Source organism: Acanthaster planci, linkage group LG02 (genome assembly GCF_054643075.1).
Source record: "Acanthaster planci isolate LZ-2023a linkage group LG02, COTS_SCS, whole genome shotgun sequence".
Classification (NCBI taxonomy): Eukaryota; Metazoa; Echinodermata; class Asteroidea; order Valvatida; family Acanthasteridae; genus Acanthaster; species Acanthaster planci.
The window spans coordinates 18680927-18703391 of NC_141778.1; the positions used below are offsets into that span (position 1 = coordinate 18680927).

General features: G+C 41.5%; 2 protein-coding genes across 8 annotated transcripts in view; both read left to right on the forward strand.

The window, feature by feature from the left end:
* The window catches only part of LOC110989363 (delta-sarcoglycan-like), a 23706-nt gene extending 16685 nt beyond the window's left edge, over window positions 1–7021 (forward strand). For both annotated transcript variants that reach the window (XM_022253691.2, XM_087133361.1), the window contains exons 7-8: window positions 133–256; window positions 829–7021. In XM_022253691.2, the coding sequence (XP_022109383.2) occupies window positions 133–256; window positions 829–993 (289 nt within the window). In that variant the 3' untranslated portion in view covers window positions 994–7021. The remainder of the gene's footprint in view (window positions 1–132; window positions 257–828) is intronic.
* Window positions 7021–12811, forward strand: LOC147799984 (uncharacterized). Of its 6 annotated transcripts, XR_015424427.1 has the most exons (4): window positions 7021–7986; window positions 9820–9918; window positions 10639–10719; window positions 11921–12811. XR_015424427.1 is itself a non-coding variant. In XM_087133356.1 (3 exons), exons 1-3 carry the CDS (start codon window positions 7686–7688, stop codon window positions 12415–12417), a joined length of 879 nt encoding a protein of 292 aa, XP_086989482.1. In that variant the 5' UTR covers window positions 7021–7685; the 3' UTR covers window positions 12418–12809. The 6 variants fall into 6 exon arrangements, 5 of the variants coding, with proteins under 5 accessions (XP_086989482.1, XP_086989483.1, XP_086989481.1 ...); XM_087133356.1 differs by lacking the exon at window positions 9820–9918 and having other exon boundaries at window positions 11921–12809; XM_087133358.1 differs by lacking the exon at window positions 7021–7986 and having other exon boundaries at window positions 9305–9918; window positions 11921–12808.
* Window positions 12812–22465: the final 9654 nt, after the last annotated feature.

Sequence of the window (22465 nt, forward strand, 5' to 3'; positions counted from 1 at the left end):
CAATGCTCAGACCAATTATAACAGAAATAACCTGGCACTGAGTGTTCTGGGGATTCAGGTCTTAGCAGTAGTCTTCAAATTCTTGTCTGATCCTCCAAACTGTTGCCTAACCTCCATTTTTTTCACTTCCAGGGTGGAATCCGTGTCATCAAATTTATTTGTGGAATCACCACAAACCGTTAGCCTTACCTCTCGCATCGGAGAAGTTTCCGTTTCATGTTTTAACGATATCAATCTCCGATCCAGGCAGGGAAAAGTAAGTCTGGTTTGGATTCTTTTTTTGGCAGCATGATGCAAATTACAAAGCTGTTTTACCAAATGTAATCTGAAAATCATAACATTTAAAGGAAAGATTTTTCCTCAACCGCTGACTGGAAGTTTCAGGGATAATGCTTTGTTGACTCGATATTCAAGGCTACTTTCTTGACTAAGTACCAGTAGTGCTCCCTCCCTTCCAAAAGAATTAATAAATCCATGTCTTCAGAAATTACAGGTCACTTTCTGACTTCTGATGCCAGTAAAGGAAGAGACTTTAAGTGTGCACATAATTTTTATCCAAACCACCTGTTATGTTTAACAGAGTGAACGATAACGAAGGAATCCTTTTGTTGCAGTTCATTTAAATCTTTAATAATTTGTGACTTGAATTTAGACTGAAGGTCTTGTGGGGTCATCTAATGGTCTTAAGAGGTTTCAACTGCAACACCACATTGTATTTCTCTTTTACATTTTTGTTCCTTCCCTATCGAAATAAACATTTTCTCTTGTTTAATAATTGTGTGAATCATAGGAAATTCATCCCTGTCTCCCCTTGTAAAACTCCTCCAGATATCTTTGGACGCAGCCCAAGTCGAAATCAAGAACCTCCCGGAGAGTACCTCAGGAACTAGCAGCAGTGCAGACGTCTTTGAACTTTGTGCCTGCCGGAATGGCCGCCTCTTCCTGGCCCCACCCATCACTGGCTGCCAAGCCAGGACCGAACTGTGCGATTGAGTTTTGCATGGTTCGACATGGCCATTAAACCCAGGTGAAAACCTTTTGTGTTTCCACACGATCGGGAGTTGTTCGCATTCGTCAGCAGTGACAACTGAGCATATGTGTGGAACTTTTTTCAGTGTTTGGAGGTTCACAACACTTTCAGCCTTGGATGAAAATGATAAGCTTGATTTGTCTGTGCCAAGTCTTTCATTGTGGGCGTTCCTCGTGGTAACCATCTCTGATTCAAGATTGAAACCTTGGCTTTGGCTGCTCCTCCGACCTTTGCCCCCACATCAAAGTGTGGTCACGAATGGTTGGACCAACTTAGAGGCTTTGACTCTCCTTTTCAATGTTAACTTCTTGCTGTCCTTCTAGCTGCAGTCTCTAAAGCTGGGAATCATGAAGCCAGAGCTTGAAGTTAGAAGTTGAAGCTGAAGAGTGAACAATGGCCTATGGTTTAATGCAAAGGTTGCATTTTCTGGCAGATATTGAGCTGAAAATGGAAACAAAACAAAGCAAACAAACGCAAGCTCTGCAGTATTGACTTTCTCTCAAGAATCCAGCTTTAGCATGGCTGCTGGCTGATATAGGGTCAGATTATTTTTGCTGCCGTATCAGTGAGTGAGGTAGTCATACTTCCGCCCTGAAATCAACTCTTCACGGTTTTCAGAAAATTAATTCATTCATTCAGATAGTGTGGTTTCATTTGTTTGAAACGATCAATATTTGTATTAAACAAACTCTTGAAGTCTTGAAGCATTCCAGAGGGATCGTGAAAATAGTCAGTTTTTTAAACTGTAAAAACTATTCTATTAAACAGTATTATTTACATGGTTTTAGTCTTCTTTTAAGTGTTTGTTTTGAAAGTTGAAAAGCCTTGCCCCTTTTATTATTTTTCATGCAGTTGACACATTTTCCTGATGAGTAATGGGTTTGTGTAATGTAACCCTGAAATCATAACATGGTCAGTCATTTTAGGCACTCTACAATCTAGATGTGTTGAGTGAAAAACTTTATGTAGATCTGAAATACATAGGAGGTTGAAATCTACTGAAACTTTGTTAACTTTGGAATTACTTTTGACCAATGAAAAACACTGGAGTTGATCATATTGTATACCACCATTTTGTTTTTGGAAGTTAATTTTACATGATAAAGTATGTCGCTTAAAACTCTTTTTGTTTTTTGGCCATTGTACATCCACCAAAAGCAGATAGAAGTTCTTGGAATTGTAGGGCTAATTATCTTTCTATTTCAAAAGAAAATGGCTGGAATTCCTCTTTTTTGAAAAGCCAGCAGTGTGTGTACTAAACAGATATGTACCCATGAATCAAAATAGATTCTGTACAAATGTGCATTAATACCAAAATTATAAGGGATAGGTCTTTATGATGTGGTTACTTTTAATTCAGTTGGAGCCGTGTTAGACAGATAAATTTGTCTGCTCATTTTCAATTCTTTTCCTCATCAAGATAAGACAATTTGTGGTATGCAGAGTTTTCTAAAAACAACTGTAGCATTTAAACAGTGCTTCATAACGACATCAGATTTAAAATGCTTGTTTTGCTTACTGAAAAGGTATTGTCTATTGGTTTACATAAAAGAGAAAAATCCTGCTCAATGAAATTCGATGTAATTGGATGTCAGGAACTTGAAGTAGATGGAACTTCTTGGTTGCCCCGTATTCAGTTGCATGATGCATATTTCTTTCTTGGTCTTTCTCCGTTTTGGCATTCCTCTAAGTTCATAGAAGTCTATATGATGCTGTAGCAAATTGTTTTTTCTTGCTTGGAAGTCATCAAGGTCAGAGTTGGGTAGCAAAGAACAGCCTGGTCATGTGTGGCAACACGAGTGTTTCGACAGTGCCTGTTATGGTGAGACCAGACGCTGCGTGCCATTTATTTGGTAACAACAGCGTTGCTGTACATCTAGATAAAATTTACATCGGACTGTGATGGGTTTGAAGCCTGTAAAGCCTAATGTCAGATCTGTTACTGCTGATGTGAGGCTCGCTGTCCCGTTTTTGCTGGAGTATGAGGTGCAAGCACTTTGCTTACTGTCTTTTGTTGGATTTTAAATTTGTTTAGTGGATTCAGAGAGATGGCCTATCAAAAAGGCCCAAGGTGTTGGATAGGTGTGCCAGAGTTGACAGTTGAAGCCCAATGGACATAACTTATGCTCCTCCATAGTGCACCACTAAAATGCCTGTTTTGGTCATGGCATAAGATTCTGCATTGTCACTTGCAAGAGTTAATTTGTGCACATCTGTTGAAGCAGCTGGCTTCATAAATGGGCACTGTATTGTTGTGCAAGTTGATTGTGATTGTGATGAACGGTGGGTTAACGCAAGTCCCAAGCTCTCGGTATGAATGTGCATTAAAAACAGGTGGGCTCAACATTAATAGTGGAAAACACCCTTTTATAAAACAATTCACTTTTGTTTCCTTTGAAATGGGAATTGCTATCAAGTGTAAACAAAACTCAGTGATAGAACTGTGGCCTTATAAAACTCATTCTTGTGACCTCTGTAGCTTTACATGGAGCCAAAATCATGGATGTGAGTGTAGTTACAATCACTCCACTACAGGGAATAGATCCAACTTTGGCCCTCTCTCCACTTTTTTAGGTCATTGTGCTCTTTCAGAAGCCTTTTTCTAAGGATATTGTATAGTGTATATATTATGCTCGTTTGGTAAACCTTTTGAAATGCATGTAACGGTATTCAAATTGTCGGTAAGTTTCAAGCGTAATGTAAATATCAATATGTATGTTACAGAATGTTAGTATTTATACAGGAGTAAGAAGTGGGTGGAGTTGTGGGCAGTTTTATGGGATGTCACAGGCTGTTGAAGTCCATTATATAGCCATATCATGCGCTCCACGGTGCACGATAACCTCACATTATACTCCACATTGTATTCTTGTTAACCTTTAACCTCACATGCACCGTGCACCTCATGCAGTTCCAGGTAAATTCTTTGAGATTTTTAAACTTCCTGTTCTCTTCTTCCTCTTCCTGTGAGGTCTAGAGTTGGAGGTTTCATGGAGAAAAAGACTTGAGGCAGTGGCGTAGCTAGGATTTGATTGGTTGGGAGGGCATAAGGGGGGCATCTTATGGGGGGACCAGCTTTCAGTGGTGCGTTTTTTTGGAAGAGCAAGCTTTTGTTAGTTTTGTTTAATATCAATTTAATATACGTTGGGTAAGGGCAAACCTGTTATATATAATTAACATCTCCCCAACGCAAAAATACATCTTGAAAATTGTTCGCGGTACCCGCTGCTCCATTTGACTCGGACCGGCCAGCCGATCCCGGCAAGCTCGGTGGTCGAGTGGTTAAGACATCTGCACTAGTAAGCAGGAGGTCGTGGGTTCGAGTCCCACCCGAGTAAGCTTGTGAGGTTTTTTTCGCAAGCTCTCGGACAAGCACTGAGCATACAGTGCTTATTAATATACGTTGGGTAAGGGCAAACCTGTTATATATAATTAACATCTCCCCAATGCAAAAATACATCTTGAAAATCAATTCATCCGTTTTTTTTTAGTGGGGGTGTACCTGGGGGCACGGGGAATTTCTGGGTGTGCCCCCCCCCCACTACGCCACTGGTTTGGGGTTGAGAATACCATTACCAGGGTCTTGCAAGTGTTCTGTGGCTGTGGTGTACACCATATTTGAGGGAAGCACCATTCCACTACTTTGTGATTGACTTTGAGCTGGCACAGGGCGCTGAGCAGTTGTGCTTTCCAGAGAGTTGGAAATTGCTACTTACTGGGAAGAGTAGAGAAGAATTGTCTGAAGGCAAGGGCAGATCAAGTTTGTTTTTTTTCCAGGGGGATGTTTAGGGGCCAAAAGTTTGGCAGAATCTTGAAGCTTTTATGGCATTTCGTACAATTTAGAGTGAGACTACATTTGGGGACTTTTTATACACTTATTTTTGAAAGCAATTTATTTTTCTCTTTTTTTTTGAGGGGGGTGTGAGCGATGTTCCCCTATCCTCAGTATGTGCAGATTGACCTAAAAGAACTCTAATTCATGCAGGAACCACTGAGTAATCACAGACTCATTTTGTTACTTGTACCCCACCTTGAAATGGCTAAAATTGTTTCTAGTAGTAGTTGATGTACAGCTCCATGCAGGAGACATCGTTAAGGATATTATAGCTTCTAGCTTGTTATTGATACAGAGTGACAGATTTATAAACTTTGCACATTTGGTTCTTAATTATTTATTGTGCTAGAATGCACCTGTTTGTAATTTGAAAAAAAAATCCACTTATTAAAATTAAAGATAAGCAACTTTTTGTTGCATTTATCAAGGTCAAAAGGGCTGTTTTGCAATGCATGTAGTCAGTGTCTTTTAAAGTGTTAAGAAATTCAAGTTATGTATTTTGTTCCTTGTCAACCTGTTTGTAGACCATTTATGTCATAAAAGCTGAAAAGTTAGGTGTTGGCACTCGTATATAAAGATCACGTTTCTTTTCATTTCAAATTATTCAACCCAACTATCTTCTCAGAAATCAAAGTCAAATCCTTTCTGATTCATTGCTTAAAAAAACATGTATGAGTACAATATAAAAGTAAATGGCTAAGTTAGAATTCTTGAGTTTGAAACATGAATTAATCAGATAAATAGTCATCAAGTTTAATTTCACCGTGTTTACCCTTATTTGGACATTTTTATTTTAGTTTATTTTATAATTGTGTTTTATTTAAGTAGTCTGTATTCCTCTATTTTAAGAGGTTCTTTCTAGTTTTCTCTGAAATAACCTAAAGAATATCATAGAGCATCTTCAAATTCTTGAACTTTTTCTCCAAACTTGTGTCCAGTCACACACATTCCAGGTCATGATCTCTAGATGGTTGTCCAGTTGGCTTGCTTCGATTGTTTTTTGATAATTTTGATTTGGCAGATATTCATAGTTTCTTAAGTATGATTTGTTGCACATAACCCACCCTACTCATGTCATCATTTCATCCAGATGAGCCATGTAATGTACAGCTGTTTGTTTCATAGCAAAACCAGAAAATACTGTGGAAATGGCATACGTTTTCCAAGTTTGAACTCTTGACGTTCACAGTCTTAAAGTTTAGTTACCTCATCAGACATTTTTGCACAGAATTAAGGAAGAATGAAAAAATAAGTTCTGAATAACTTAGGCTGTCCAGGAAAGCATACAGATCAAGTGTGTGCATCATTTGTAAAAGAATTTTAAGTAATATATCACACTGTTTAATTATAATAATAAGTAATGGAAGGTGATCTATTTCTTATGTGTGCTGTAAGTATGTTTAGTTTAAATAAATTTTTGTCACCATGTATTGCCATCTTAAATTCATCATTTTTGATGACAGCAGTGTTCAGTTATGAGTTTTGCAAAGTATAAAGCAAGTTCTAGAGATTTTATCACTTAATATTATCAATTTGGGGGAGTACCTGACCAATTTGTCACGATTGGGTGATGAAAATGAAAAACAAATCTCTTGTTTTAGATGAAGTGTTTGGTCTGTTTCAATAACCCAACAAGGGCCAACATACAAAACACAGATGCCACAATCTGGGGCTCGTTTCAAATAGTGTTTGACTTCAATACGGGCGATTCACAATCGTGCGCCTCAAAGAGTTTGCAATGCTTTGGCCAATCACTGTGCAAAATCTGTCGACCCTTTCTAAACGTGCAGATTTTGCACATTGTGATTGGCCAACAGGTTGCAAACTTGTGAGGGCACACTATTGTGAAACACCCGTATTATTAGTGCTGTTCATTTGCACAAACTGACTGCTGTTTATTTTCATCATAATGTACTTGCAAAAGTGGTGGTGGTTTATTTTAACAAAAGCTGTGATCTCATAGATTGGCAAATTCTGGTGGTTTTAAATAGATTAACTAAATAGAACAGCTCTGACCTCCAAGACAACCAGTGTGGCATGCAAGTAATACATAATACACAAAATAAAACATAAATGCTCATGCAGAACAGTGTGAGGGAATTCTGGGTGGAAGCAACTGGTAGTGAGATTTTATGATGACTTGTAATTCAGTGATAAATACTTTATTTTATCGCTATGGGATAAAATGCATTATTCACCACAACGCACGTCGTTTAGTCATTGAAACAGTCCTGGTCATCTGGCTTATACCATGGTGAACAAGGCACTACTGTCTCACCCATCACGGTCTTGCACTAGCTGGCTTAATGGGATCAGCAAAGTGGCTGCATGGCCTTACATCAATCAACAGAGGCCTCAGAGGGTTCAGAGAATGTAGTACTTCTTCCGGGCTCAGACACCTAAACTGTCTCGAGGGGAATAATTGGTGAAGCCAGAAGGCCACAAGGAAATAACGGTTGAACCACAGCAAGTTTGGCACTAAAAATGGGCCACTTCGGCTTAGATTTTCAAGGCGGCAACACACAAATTAAACTCTGCTGGTTTGAATGCTGCTTTTGAACAACGGTTGTTCTCTATCGCCGTGCTGTTTCAGCCAAGGGGGGATTCCCTTGTTCTGTGTCTGACATTTCCTTTACACATGGAAGAGGCAACCCATATGGATTGCTGAAGTTACTACTTGAAATTACAGGCGTCGGCTTGCGGATTGGTTTACTGGGACTGCGTGCGAGAGGTTTGCGACATTTCCTTGGCGCGGACAAGCTGCTGAGGTTGCCAGCACCTTTCCCCAGCTGGGTTGCCGAGCACCAGTCACGGCGTAGTATGCCCCGACAGCAGCAGCCACGGAAACGCCGGGCCCAACGGTCGCCTACACCGTATGCCCCTCGTCCCCGCGGCCGGCCCCGCAAGTCCTCGGCTGCTGAGTCCAGGTCTGCGCCTACGAGTGCCAGTGCCTTCACCACTACGGTCGAAACGGATCCAGCCAACCCATCAGTCGGCAGATCGATGGCGGAGGATACCGGTTCAGCGACGTCCCCCACCCCAGTGACGAGCGGACAGGCCGGGAGTCGCAGCGCAGGTTCCGCCGGAAGCGGATTGCCCGGAACTTTCACCTCTTCAGGTGGTGAGTTCAGTTCAGTTGCATTAGGACTGCAACCTGACGCAACGACACGCCAGGACAATGCTGGGGATTCCCCGGCTGTAGGGCTTGCTCTAAACACGGCTTTAGGCCCAGGCCAGCCTCAGATCGAAACCGATAACGTGGCAATTACTCAGGCCCAGGCTCATCAGATCTCAAGTACAGGCTTAAGCAACTCCCCTTTTCCAACTTGGGCGATGGCCAACAATTCTCTCAATTCTCCAGTAGCCCTGCCCGCTATTCCTAACGATTTCGGAAACACTAGACCTGTCCCACTGCTCGCCATGGGAGAAGGGGCTCCCCTTGATATTCACGTTCCGCAGTCAGCCAAAGAGAAGATTTGGAACGGAAAATATGTGGATATGGCGTTACTATATCGTGACAACGCTCTTAAAGCGCTGGGGGCCGCTTCAGAGCTGACCTTAGCTGTCGAACAAGGCCGTGTAGTTTTTAAGCCAGCGACGACGCACCCGCGTAAAATCGAGTCCGTTGATAAATGGCTCAGTGCCTTTCATGTGTTTATGGCAATTTATGCAGTGCGTCACCCCAGCCGCATATTCGATTTATTGAAGTATGCGGAAATTATCCGCACTGCCGCCGCGCAATTCCCCGGCCTAGGCTGGCGCAATTATGACGAACAGTTCCGTTTGCGTATGGAAGTAAACCCCTCTCGTTCTTGGGCTACCATCGACATGGAACTGTGGGTTACTGTTGCAGCCGTTGGTACGTTATCTTCAGCGTCAGCCCCAGCGGCAGTCGCTCGGACCCAACAGTACAATAAACGTGTCTGTTTTCCCTTTAACTCCCCAACGGGTTGCCGGTGGGCCTCGTGCCGGTACGTCCATAGCTGCACTCGATGTGGCCGTTCTGGACACGGGGCGTCCGACTGCAGAATAGCTTTGGGGCTCGGGCCCGCATTTCCAGCCACCCCCGGTCCCGCGCACCAGCCGATTGGTCCCGGTCGCGCTTCACATGCGTATACGCGTTACACGAAGACGCCGTTGGCAGCGTCAGGCGCACGGCAAGCGGCTCGGCCGGCTTTACCCAGTACAGTAACAAGGCTGGACACGCACAATGTGAGCGATAACAACCGCCAATCGGCGGGTACTGCTAACGGGGACAGAAATACTACTTTTCGTCCCCCCAACACCCGTTAATATCGTAGTCCTCAAGCAATGGTTGTCGGGTTATACAGATAAATCGGCGGCTAATTTGCTGTATAACGGTTTTGCAAACGGTTTCTCGCTGAGCTATCATGGTCCGAGGGTACGTAAAGATTCTGCTTGCCTTAAGTCCGCGAAGGGTAGGCCAGAAATCGTCCTCCAGAAATTACGCGATGAAATTGCATTAGGCAGGATTGCAGGTCCCTTCTCGGACCGGCCATTTCCAAATCTTCAGTGTTCACCTATTGGTCTCGTGCCAAAGCACCGACAGGGCTCTTTTCGCCTTATTCACCATCTCTCCTATCCACTAGGTGAGTCTGTGAATGACTTCATTGATAAGGACGAGTGTGTAGTTCATTATGCATCATTCGATACGGCTGTCGATTTAGCGATGTCCGCCGATTCAGCAACATGGCTAGCAAAAACGGACATTAAGTCGGCTTTTCGGTTGCTTCCCGTCGCCCCTTCTGATTATGAATTGCTTGGCTTCAAGTTTCACAATCAGTTTTATTATGATAAGTGCTTACCCATGGGATGTTCGGTGTCCTGCAGGCTTTTTGAGGCATTTAGCACCTTTCTGGAATTTCACTTTAAGCAACTGTCGAACACTCAAACTGTCACCCATTATTTAGACGATTTCTTGTTTATTGGGCAGTCCAAGCGCTACTGCCAAGTGCTGCTTAATACCTTCCAGGACATGTGCGCCCAGTTGCGAGTGCCGCTAGCTGCAGAGAAGACCGAGGGCCCCAGCCAGGTAATTACTTATCTCGGTCTAGAGATCGATACGGTTAAGCGCGAAGTCCGAGTACCACACAACAAAGTGCTTGCCCTCCGGGAGGAGATTCAGTCATTTTTGGGTCGGCATAAATTGTCCCTGAAAGAAATCCAGTCCGTGGTGGGTTCCCTTAATTTTGTATGCCGCGCAATTGCGCCAGGACGGGCGTTTACTCGTCGGTTGATTGGTATGTCCCGCGGGCTGCGGAAGCCCCATCACAAAGCCCGCCTATCTCACGGCGCGAAACTTGATTTACGTATGTGGTTAACCTTCCTTAAGCACTTCAACGGGGTTTCCCCATTCCGAGATCGGATCTGGCGCGACAATGACGCTTTAGAGTTATTTACAGACGCTGCTGCAAGCATGGGGTTTGGTGGGTACTTCAGCGGTCGATGGTTTCACGGGCGTTGGTCCCCTGAGTTTAGGGCGCTATCCCCGTCGATAGCATACTGCGAGTTTTATCCACTAGTGATTGCAGTGCATTGTTGGGGTTCCCAGTTAGCTCAGCGCAAAGTGCTTTTCCGCACAGACAACGAAGCAGTAGTGCACATCATCAACAAACAGTCATCCACTTGCGACCAGATCATGCAGTTAGTGCGAGCTTTTGTGTGTCAGTGTCTGCGGTTCAATATCACATTTAAGGCCGTGCATATCCCCGGAGTACACAATGAAATTGCCGATTCCCTCTCACGTTTCCAGGTGCATCGCTTCCGGGCCTTGGCCCCACAGGCGGACATAGCAATGACACCGCTCCCCGACCTTCTCCGGGTGTAATAGAAGGTGAGATGCATCGGTTATTGGTGGCTGCTTCAACGGCAAACACGCACAAAACTTACCGGACGGGTTGGCGTGCGTTTTGTTCATTTATGGGCCAACGACCTAATGAAACTAAATGTGCTTCAAGCAACGATGTTCGGCAGTTTATAGCATGGCAGTCCCTCCAGCGTCTTGCCGCGTCAACTATAGCTACTTATGTATCGGCGGTGGGCTATTTTCATAAGCTTCAAGGTTGGCCCGATCCCACGCGGGATTTTCTGGTGGCGAAATTATTGACAGGTTGTCGCCGGGACAAACCGGGTGGCGATGAACGGTGGCCAATGACCTTACCGTTATTGACCGATATCATTAACGCACTTCAGCATGTGTGCCCCACAAGCTATGAATCTGCGCTTTTCCGGGCTGCCATGTTATGCGCATTCTTTGGGTTTATGCGCATAAGCGAGTTCGCTGCAGTTGCCAAGTCTAACATCCAACAATCACTCCTCCATGTGTCTGACGTACATATTCAGGAGGCAGATGATGACAATGCAGCGGTGTTCATTTCCCTCCGGCATACGAAAGCTAATCAAACTGGCCGTCCTCAAGTTATTCGCTTGGTGCGCTCAGTTGATGAACGTGTCTGCCCGGTCCGCGCGCTGACAAACTTCTCACGGATTCGCCCCACATCGCCCGGCGCGTTCTTTTGCCACTTTGGGGGCGAGCCACTGACACAGTATCAATTCAATGCCACTTTAAGAAAAATTCTTTGTTTTTTAGGGCTTGCAGACACCCACTTTCGCTCCCACTCCTTTCGCATCGGAGCGGCGTCAACCGCATTCGCCTTGGGTTTTCCCCTTGAGCAGATCAAGACAATGGGCCGCTGGCGTTCGGAGGCCGCACAGCGTTATATTCGCCCGCTGATATCGTGTCATTTTCCCGACGTGTAGTCAGCCAGAGACAATTGCTGGTCTTGTGTGCATAGCCTAGAACTTTCCACCTTTTGGATGATATTATTAAGGATAAATAAATAAAAAAAAATAATAATAATAATAAGAATAATACTACCACTATTAATCATAATAAATAAAAATAAAAATTAAAAAAAAAAAAACACCCATATATATCGATATATACATATGTATAAACTACTGAAAGTAATACTCATATTTAACAGCAACAACGGCACCGGAACATTCCTGGTTCCTCTCCCCTTTGTTCACAGGGGATGTTTGGATACTTGGAGATTCCATCATAAGTCGAGCAGAGACCACACTCCGGACTAGGCACGACGTCCGCTGGAATGGCCTGGGTGGAGCGAAATATGGTGACGTAACCAAATTAATGGCGGAACTCGCAGCAAGATGGCCTTGTCCGGCCATGCTAATCGTCCACTTAGGCACTAACGAGTTGGTTCAGACCGATTTTTTCTGTTTCCGACAAAGGCTGGCACTTTTTATGCGAGAGTGTCTTGACACTTACCCAGAGGCGCAGTTGGTTTGGTCAGATATTTTACCGCGCGCCTGTTACTTTGGGTCTACTAATCCATCAAAATGGAAAAGAAACGCCGCGCGATCAATAGGTGGGCATGTTCGCTCGGTAGTCGACTGGGAGTGTCAGTGCTGCACCACCCTCAGTTCCGATGGTCGGAGTTCGCATTGTATCGTTACGATGGTGTCCACTTATCTGACATGGGCAACGCGTATTTTAGGGCCAACTTAGAAGACTACATCATTACTGCCTTGGAAAAATAGAATCGTTTCCCGGGATGTGGGCCTAATGGGTGGCATTGTGCAAGTGTTTGAAAAGGGAGGCTCGAAGTCCGGGCGGTCGTCCCAGTGGGGCGCGCGTTGCGCGTCTGGCGGGAACTACCTGGGAGCGACACGCAGTTTCCGAAGTAAACAAATAAACAATTTAGGCGAATTATCTCGCAGTGATTATAACGTAAAGTTAGTTGTTAGTAATGTTTCATTTCGTTTTTCTTCAACACTACGCCAAGCACCCTCTTGTTCTGGTGGGGCTTATTCTAACCGCCTGTTCAAGCGGTGGAAAAAAACGGCGTGCCTTATGTAAGTTTTTCTTAAGTTGTAAAGGATAAATAGAATCACATGACTATTCATTATAGGACAAGCACCTCCTTGTTCCGGTGGGGTCTGTCTGCATGACAAGTGTGCCAAGGACATTCAACCTGTTATGCCAAGTGTGGCAAGTCTTTCTGCTAACAACCTTGCTTTTTTCTGCCAAGTGTGGCAAGCCTTTGGCGAGTTTGTTCCTGTTTTTCTGCCAAGTGTGGCAAGTATCTCTTTGGCAAGTGTGCCTAAGTTTCTGCCAAGTGTGGCAAGTATGGCAAGTGTGCCAAGAAATCTCACAGAATTTCTGCCAAGTGTGGCAATAGAAAGTGGTGTGAAATCAGCAAAAACAAATAAACTTGCCGCTCGAAATCTTTGCCAAAAACCAAAACGTGGTGTCAATGTGTGGTTTGTGCACATAGAGTTGGAGAATAATTTATTTTATCGCTATGGGATAAAATGCATTATTCACCACAACGCACGTCGTTTAGTCATTGAAACAGTCCTGGTCATCTGGCTTATACCATGGTGAACAAGGCACTACTGTCTCACCCATCACGGTCTTGCACTAGCTGGCTTAATGGGATCAGCAAAGTGGCTGCATGGCCTTACATCAATCAACAGAGGCCTCAGAGGGTTCAGAGAATGTAGTACTTCTTCCGGGCTCAGACACCTAAACTGTCTCGAGGGGAATAATTGGTGAAGCCAGAAGGCCACAAGGAAATAACGGTTGAACCACAGCAAGTTTGGCACTAAAAATGGGCCACTTCGGCTTAGATTTTCAAGGCGGCAACACACAAATTAAACCCACCACCTCCCCATCTCCACCATAATTTTGGACTATGAATTTAGCTTTTACTGGTTTAATGGCGGGAACTACCTGGGAGCGACACGCAGTTTCCGAAGTAAACAAATAAACAATTTAGGCGAATTATCTCGCAGTGATTATAACGTAAAGTTAGTTGTTAGTAATGTTTCATTTCGTTTTTCTTCAACACTACGCCAAGCACCCTCTTGTTCTGGTGGGGCTTATTCTAACCGCCTGTTCAAGCGGTGGAAAAAACGGCGTGCCTTATGTAAGTTTTTCTTAAGTTGTAAAGGATAAATAGAATCACATGACTATTCATTATAGGACAAGCACCTACTTGTTCCGGTGGGTTTGTCTGCATGGCAAGTGTGCCAAGGAATTCCAACCTGTTATGCCAAGTGTGGCAAGTCTTTCTGCTAACAACCTTGCTTTTTTCTGCCAAGTGTGGCAAGCCTTTGGCGAGTTTGTTCCTGTTTTTCTGCCAAGTGTGGCAAGTATCTCTTTGGCAAGTGTGCCTAAGTTTCTGCCAAGTGTGGCAAGTATGGCAAGTGTGCCAAGAAATCTCACAGAATTTCTGCCAAGTGTGGCAATAGAAAGTGGTGTTGAAATCAGCAAAAACAAATAAACTTGCCGCTCGAAATCTTTGCCAAAAACCAAAACGTGGTGTCAATGTGTGGTTTGTGCACATAGAGTTGGAGAATAAAAAACTGCAAGAACAGGAACCTGTACATACATGTACATGTACGGTTTTTACAAATAAAAAAAGTAACGCAAGGTAACAACCACGAAATTCCAGAATGTGGCAGAACTGCAGTTGTTGTGATTTGTACCCAAAGCATGGGATTGATACAGACACTTTACGTCAGTAAAAGTCCAGCTACAAAAAAGAAATATAAATAAACAGCATAATAAGCAGAAAATTCTACATCGTTTTATCCCAGGTTGGACAACATTTAGACACTATTGTCTAGAGACTTGGGTACCAGTTCATCTGACATTATAGTGAACCGTTTAGTTTTACCTAATAGAGATGTTAGAATTTTGTCTGAGTCGGTTAAGTCGGAATCCCCATATCTTGAAGACGTACTTTATTCCTGCCAAAAAAATAAAAATCTGTAATTCAAAATGCCCCATAGTGTATGCCACACCTGCTTAGCCTATCTCGAAGTTCTTGTGACGCCAGTAACAAAAAAAAAAGAACAAAAACTGCGCCCAAAATACTTTCAAAAAGTGTAAAAAGAACACAAGGCTTTTTCCATTACTGAAAGGTACAATTTGCCATTTCACACTGGGACATTTGTAGGCGTGATACCATTGTCATTTAAAGTACAGTCATAAGAATGACCCAGCTATGTATAACCTCAACAATTCGAATGAGGTGCCTTTATTGACTTCATTAGTTAACAGGTATGCCTGAATAGGATGTTGAATTGTAAACATTCAATATTATTCGGCGCATCTTTCGTTGCTTAGTTGGAGAACAGTTGAATTTAAACCTTGTCAAATTTTGATAAGAAATAATTGATTACAAAAGACTGAAAAGGAAAGACAAAAGGAAAAATTCTGTATTGTTTGTGTAGTTTTTACTTGCTCACACAGGCCGATTTGTGTAAACAAAAATAGCATTCGAAAGGTGTCAGTAGGTTGAGAACGCTAAATCTTATTTTAATTTTTATTTCTGTTTTTAGAGCATGTAACAAAACTGCTTTTTCCCTCTCTTTCCCTTTTCTCATTTTTGAGAAAATTATGTATTTCTCATTTAACCCATTTTCGTAGCCGTCAGAGCCTTCTAACGCCTAGACTCATCAATTCCAGTGACATCGTCAGACAAAAATCTCAAAGTTTCTACAAAAATCAAGCAAACTAAAATTCATGGCCACATTTTTAAAGGAAGTCGGTACTTGGCATTGAAGACAGCTGATTGGTTCATCAGCGCTGTGACGGGCAATTCTTTTGTCACTGAGCGTTCTTAGGTGTGACCGGCTTGCATATATTAAAAACACAAAAAGGTTATTGTAACTGGGAATGTGCGTTCTGAGCAGAAACTATTGGCATGCGGCACTAAGCGCAGGGTGTCGTCGACGCCATTTTTAAGAACGTTTCTAGAACTACAGCGTGGTGTGTTTCAAGATAATTTCATGTGTGCTTCTCAGCCTTCTCGTCTAAAATGTCATCTCCGGAGGTCGCTAGTGACGGGCTTGCAGAATTTATTCCCTCTGTGATGTTGCTCCATCGTACACCTGGAAACTGCTGACAAATGTTATGTTGCTTTTTCTGTAAGTACTACAAGTTGTAACTTAGTACAACCAGATGAGGTAAGTTCTAAAGGTAAGTTACCAAATACCAGGTAATGTTTTATGCAGAATGACCCATGGGTGAAGCCGGTTTTGAGGGTTACCAAAGTCTATGGATCTGGCATAGCACCAAACGGGGAAAAACGAAGTATTTTTGCATCAAATGTCTGTAGGAAGCATCGATACTCCCAGAAATCACTTCTAGCACTCTTTTCCTTTAATAAAGAAACCTAAGTCTACTTCATAAGTTGTTTCGAAAAAGTAAAATTTGTTCCCTTATTATAGGAACGGGGTGCTAAAGGTAATTAACACCCCAGAAATGAACCAACCACTGAAAACGAATGGGGGACCCGTTTTCGAAAAATAGCATGGAAAAAAGTGAAAAGACATTAAAAATTCACGGTGTTAATGTTATTGGGAGTTTTCGCTTTTTTTCTCACGATTAGAGAATAGACTTGAAGTATTTAGGGTGTGACTCAAGGAAAGTTATGAATAGAAGCACAAAATTCTTTCCAAGTATTTTTGTATGCAGTATTACTATTAATCTTTACATCTTGCAATCTTGTTTACATCCTGTCACATATATCCAGTTGGGGTTATTGAAGTTCATGAAGAGTTTGATGAGGCTTTCTCTGTTCAGATATAAGCATGAATATAACAAAACAAAACTTCATGTGTTACATGTGCAGAAAGCATATGAAAGGACACCTATCTCAGCATTAATTGTGGTCAAAATAAACTGAGTTTGAGGGTTTTTAATGGTCGTGACTAAATCACCAAAATGTCTTCCGGTTATTTGTGCTTTCCTGATGATGCTTAACCCCGCAGCCATACAAAATAATTTTTTCTTATTCCTGTGAACATTTAATAGCCAACCCTGCAAATTTTCATTTGGTGATAAAAAGGTAACTGCTCTTATGACCAAACCTGCACAATTTCCCAGTGTTGCCTTAGGTGGGGGGACTTAACAAATTTCAAGCAGTGGCATGCCCAAGGTCGGTCCCAAGCATGGCATTTCCAAAAGTTGGCATTGCTTTGAACTTACATCATGTACATTTATAAGGGCAACTTTAAAGATTTTCACCATGACTCAGAAGACTATGATACTTGCACAGTTTGGTTAGTTTGCATAGTATTTCTGTCACAGTTTAAAATAGAAATGTAGAACCGAATTATTTCAATGATTGATCTTAGAGTATCAAAGAACTACAAAAGAAATGGTTTCTGCTTTTTGCCACGTATTCATTGTATGCCAGTGACATCTTTCTGTATAATTTTGATAGAATCTACTGACCATTTCCCTCTTGCTCTAAAGAAAACCAAGTTGAATCAGTGATGATCAGTCGCATTTGATGAAAATCCTAATGAGCTTTTTTTGGGGGGGCAATAGTTCTGTATCCCACCACCTCACATTCACTACTAAATATCAATTTTATTTGACCTTGTTTTTAACAGAAGTCAACTTCATTAAGCTTGGTAAAACTGAAAATGAAGAAGAGTTGTTTCCAGAGGGCATGTGGGCGTGTCGCCGTAACCCCCTATAGGGACCATTGAAATCCTGCATAACCTTGTTGGGTTCAGCTTCGTTAGGGTTAAGAATTTAAAAAAGGACAGAATGCCATCACTGTCAGAAAGGAAAGAAAGAATTTCATGCACGGATGTCGCTTGACACCCTGTGCACAGACCCTATGAGACTGCTCTGAAACTTTGTATTTTCTGAGGACCTCAATTTATTCACTGCTATTTTTTAGGACATTTTATTGCTGTTAGGTCACTGAAGTTAAAACTTAGTGGCATCCATACATGGAATTCATTCCAAAAGGAAATTAAGTTGTAAAACCAATATTGAAATTCTTTGTATTAACAAAATTATACATTGGGATTGTAGTTGTCTGAACAAAGGACAAGAGTTTACTTTATCTGATACCCCAAAGAGAGACTGGATAAAACCTTTTCTCATGTTCTGAAAAACAAACTCCCTATTTTTTCAGAAGGTTTATTTACTGGTGACAGGCATAAGGGTCATTTTATAAATTTCAGGTCCACAAGTGTGAAATTTCTTGGGTCCCTGTTACACCTGACCTGTGGAATTTGACAAGGAAATATCATTTAAATTGGCTTGAAACTATAGTTGTTTGGCATGTAACTTGTATTACTTAATCACTCTTGAAAATGAAAGCATGAGTTTAAAACGTATTAAATATGTCAGATGTAACAGAGACACACACAAAATTGGACCCTCAATTTATATGATGACCCATATGTAACCAAAATTGGAAAAAAATAACTAATGTATTTTATAGAAAATGAAAAACGGTGTCTCGCTTTGTTTTGCAATTTGCTTTTCCTTTGAAGTATCAAAAATACTTCTGATGCCATCTACAATCATTTTTGTTGACTTGAACAACACCAATGCATAGTTTGACAATTTGCTTTTTTGCTTTCATCTTTGATTTCTCATTTTTTCATCATGAATCTTTAATACATAGCCACAACCCTTTGAGTTAAAAGACTCATACCAATCTAAAAAAATCAATTATTTCATTTTAAATGTGATGGCATTTTACGCTTAAGTATATTAGGCAAACACTTATATTTCTTGTCACCAGCATGAAACTGTTAATTAGTACAGTTTTTAAAGAAAATTCCCACCACAAGAATGATTTTAAGTATTCTATTATATTTACAAGAACTGCATTTGTCTTCAAGCAATTCTCTTGGGTGTTTTCAAATGATTGCAGTTGGAGGATTCAAAATCTGTATGGATCAGGGGTCAAAGAGCTTTTTGAAGTGGCACATTAGCAAATCATGTTGAAATTTGTCCAGTCAAACAGACTTATCCCCATTAGACCTTGATAGCATTGCCACTTCTGGTACTTCTGTATTCTGTGTGTGTGCAAAAAGCATCTTCGTCTCGAAGACATCCAAGCCATTTTTATTGTCTGGCAGAATAGTCGCACAGGTTTTTGAAGAAAGTTACTCCTGACTCCAACATCCTGCTACACTACCTCAGAACTTGCTGTAAATGTTTATGTATTTTCTAAATCTGAAAGAGTAAAATTAGTGTACTGAAATTGCTCTGAATTCGGATTGAAAAAGTTTGAAAAAGAACCCCTTCGATTGGGAACTCGTTCGTGAAACATCAAACTATGCCAAGTGATTAAATTTCAATTGAATTAATCTTATCTCTAGTTTTACTCTGAAGGACTACTTACTGTTACTGTATTCACTTTTTAACCCTAACAGTCCTCAATCCTTCACCTGTTAGAGGATTGAGGACTGTTAGGGTTAAGGTTTGGGATTTTAGTCCTAGTTTTGTTTTAAATTCATGTGAGCTTACTAGATGAGGCATGCAGTAAAATGAAACCATATTTGTTGAGGTGAAGTTGTGATATCAAAATGGTTGTTTGATGAATGCACTATTTGGGAGGAAAATGAATTCAGTCACTTTTTTAGGATACAATCTTGTTTGAGAGATTAAGTGAAAAATAGTTCAGATGTGGTATTTAGCATGTTTGAGCATGATTTGAGACCATCATGGAAAGGTCAACTGCGATGAAGATGGTAGATGGTGCCCTTGTATAACTGTTGTCTTACTCGGTGCCAGCTACTCATCAGTAGCAATTGGAGACCTGTGGCAATTCACTATGACATCACTCCAGCCAGTAGCAAATGGAGACCTGTGACAGTTCATCCCAGTGCCATCACTCCAGCTGATAGAAACTCAAGCTGCTATCTCTCCAGCTTCTGGCAAATAGAGACCTGTGACAGTTCATCACCATGACACATTCAGCCAGCAGCAAACGGAGACCTGCGATGGTTCTTCACAATGACATCTCTCCAGTCAGTAGCAAATGGAGACCTGTGACAGTTCACCCCCATGCTATCTCTCCAGCTGATGGAACATGGATGGAGACCTGTGACAATCCATCACAATGACATCTTAAGCCAGTAGCAAATGGAGACCTGTGATGGTTCTTCAAAATGACATCTCTCCAGTCAGTAGCAAATGGAGACCTGTGACAGTTCATCCCCATGCTATCTCTCCAGCTGATGGAACACGGATGGAGACCTGTGACAATTCATCACAATGACATCTTAAGCCAGTAGCAAATGGAGACCTGTGATGGTTCTTCACAATGACATCTCTCCAGTCAGTAGCAAATTGAGACCAGTGACAGTTCATCCCGATGCTATCTCTCCAGCTGATGGAACATGGAGACCTGTGACAATTCATCACCATGACATCTTAAGCCAGTAGCAAATGGAAACCTGTGACAGTTCATCCCCACGCTATCTCTCCAGCTGATGGAACATGGAGACCTGTGACAATTCATCACCATGACATCTTAAGTCAGTAGCAAATGGAAACCTGTGACAGTTCATCCCCACGCTATCTCTCCAGCTGATGGAACATGGAGACCTGTGACAATTCATCACCATGACATCTTAAGCCAGTAGCAAATGGAGACTGGTGAAAGTTCATCCCCACGCTATCTCTCCCGCTGATAGAATATGGAGACCTAGCTGTGACAGTTCATCACCACAACATCTCTCCAGCTGATAGAAAATGGAGACCTGTAAAAGTTCATCTCCGTCTGCCTAGTACCAAATGGAGACCTGTATCTGTAATGACGTCAGACCTAGGACTGTTCATTACATCTCTCAGTGGGCCAGTAACTGCCGGAAACCTGTCCTAGTTCATCATGATAGTAGGTCACTGGTCTCTCATCCAAGTACTAAAACTTATTATTAGCCATATATATGACTTTAAAAATAGCAAGAAGCCTTACCTCTTCAAATATGGTTTCTTTTTCTTGCGTGACAGTATTTGCATGCAAATCACACAGCTGTTTTGTTGGGTTTCAGCAACAGCTCCACAGATTTAGAGGAAAGTCACCTGAATATTTTTTAAATTATCTTTTGTAGAGTTTTAAGTGGATGTGTTGAATACGTTGAATTCCTGCGATGGCCTTGTATCAAGGTGTCAGTTGCAAATGACCTACCAACTGATGGAAACAGTTGCATCTTTGCCATTGTTTCTTTGAGGGTCGGGGTAGTGCTTAATAAATTTGGTAATTTTGCACAATATCTTTTTTTAATTTGGAAATTGAGATAAATCAACTGAAAGAAATTGATGTATCTCCCTTTTATAAATTATTCTTATTTGTGATAAAGTTTAGCAAATGAGTCTTTTGTTGACTCTTGTGAGTTTATCATCATTTGTCCATTTGAAAAGGCAGTGCTTATTTCATGATGAGGAACCTCTGTGTTTGTTCAAACTTTAGTTCAAAAGTTATGAAAGTTCAAACTCAGAAAGACTGGATGTCAGGAGTAAGAATGGAAAGAGTTCTATATATGGACATCACACGATGTCCTCTCCACAGACCCTGTGAAACAATCTTAAAAATTTCTAAGTTAGTGCTTCAATATTTACCCTGATAAATTTGACCCTTTTGGACATTTTATCATTTTATTGAGCTATGAGTGTATATCATACACTGTGGGGAGCTAATCAGTGATGCTGTATATAGAACTTTTCCCGTTAAATATTCCTGACAAATGACTTGTTTTCTTTGGTTGGATCACTTTTTTTGCCATTAAAGAAGGGTCAATTCAATAGATTTAGGGTCCAAAAGTAAGACGTTTGGTGTCCCTCTCTCACCTGACCTGTGCAAGTTGACCAGGAAATATAAAAATTGATTTCAGACTCTTTGTTTCGCCGGTAAATTTACATTACTTTATTACCCTTTGAAATTGAAGAATGTGTTCTAAACCTACCAAATCATATGTCAGGTGTGACAGGGACCCCCCACCAATAAATTGGACCCCAAATTTGTAAAATGACCCTGTACTGAATCCTCTGCTTTGAATGTAATTGTTCATACACCCAAGGGATTAAGGTTAAGGAAGACAGATTTTTGGACATGTGACCTGTCACGGCAAAATGAGAGTAAAGTCGCATCCCACTCTTTCCTGTTATGAGGGTTCAAAGTCTCATTGAAGTAGAGGTCAAGTTTTGGGTTTTGTAATATTTGGAAAGAGTTACCCACCTCCTGTTTAATTCCAAATATTTAGCAGAATCGCATTTTGTAAAATGTCATTTTCTTGGTACTTTTGATGATAGCATTATTTGTGCTTGGTCGGAAATGTTGAAACAATGGCGGGAACAAAGACGTAAAGCTGCCAAAATAATGTCACATTGTCAGCTTATACTTTTACCCTAAGTGTTTCATGTGCATGCCACTGGAAAGCCTTCTTTCTACTGAATTCAAAAATTCCAGTATCTCAGTTTTTGAAAATTCAGACTTTCAGCTCATTTTGTGGTGACAGGTCACATATTTGTATCCACAAAGTTTTATATTAGATGTTTTATTAGGCTTGACCCAAAAATGTAAAAAAAAACATTCCTTTGGAGGTTCTTTTCTGTTTTAAGGGGTTAAAGGGGCCATTAACCCTAACCCTCCTCAATCCTTCACCTGTTGGAGGACTGAGGAGTGTTAGGGTTAATTTCTTCATTTTCGTGAGTGTACAAACCATACACCAGTGTTGTAACAAATCACTAAATTTGGTGACTCAAGTCGAGTCATTTTAACACT

Bases quoted from the DNA above. Each gene is read 5' to 3' on its own strand.
- LOC147799984 (XM_087133355.1), top strand. From the start codon at position 7,686: ATGCCCCGACAGCAGCAGCCACGGAAACGCCGGGCCCAACGGTCGCCT. The intron at 7,987-10,638 runs GTGAGTTCAGTT...TCACGTTTCCAG, and splicing joins AACTTTCACCTCTTCAGGTG to GTGCATCGCTTCCGGGCCTT.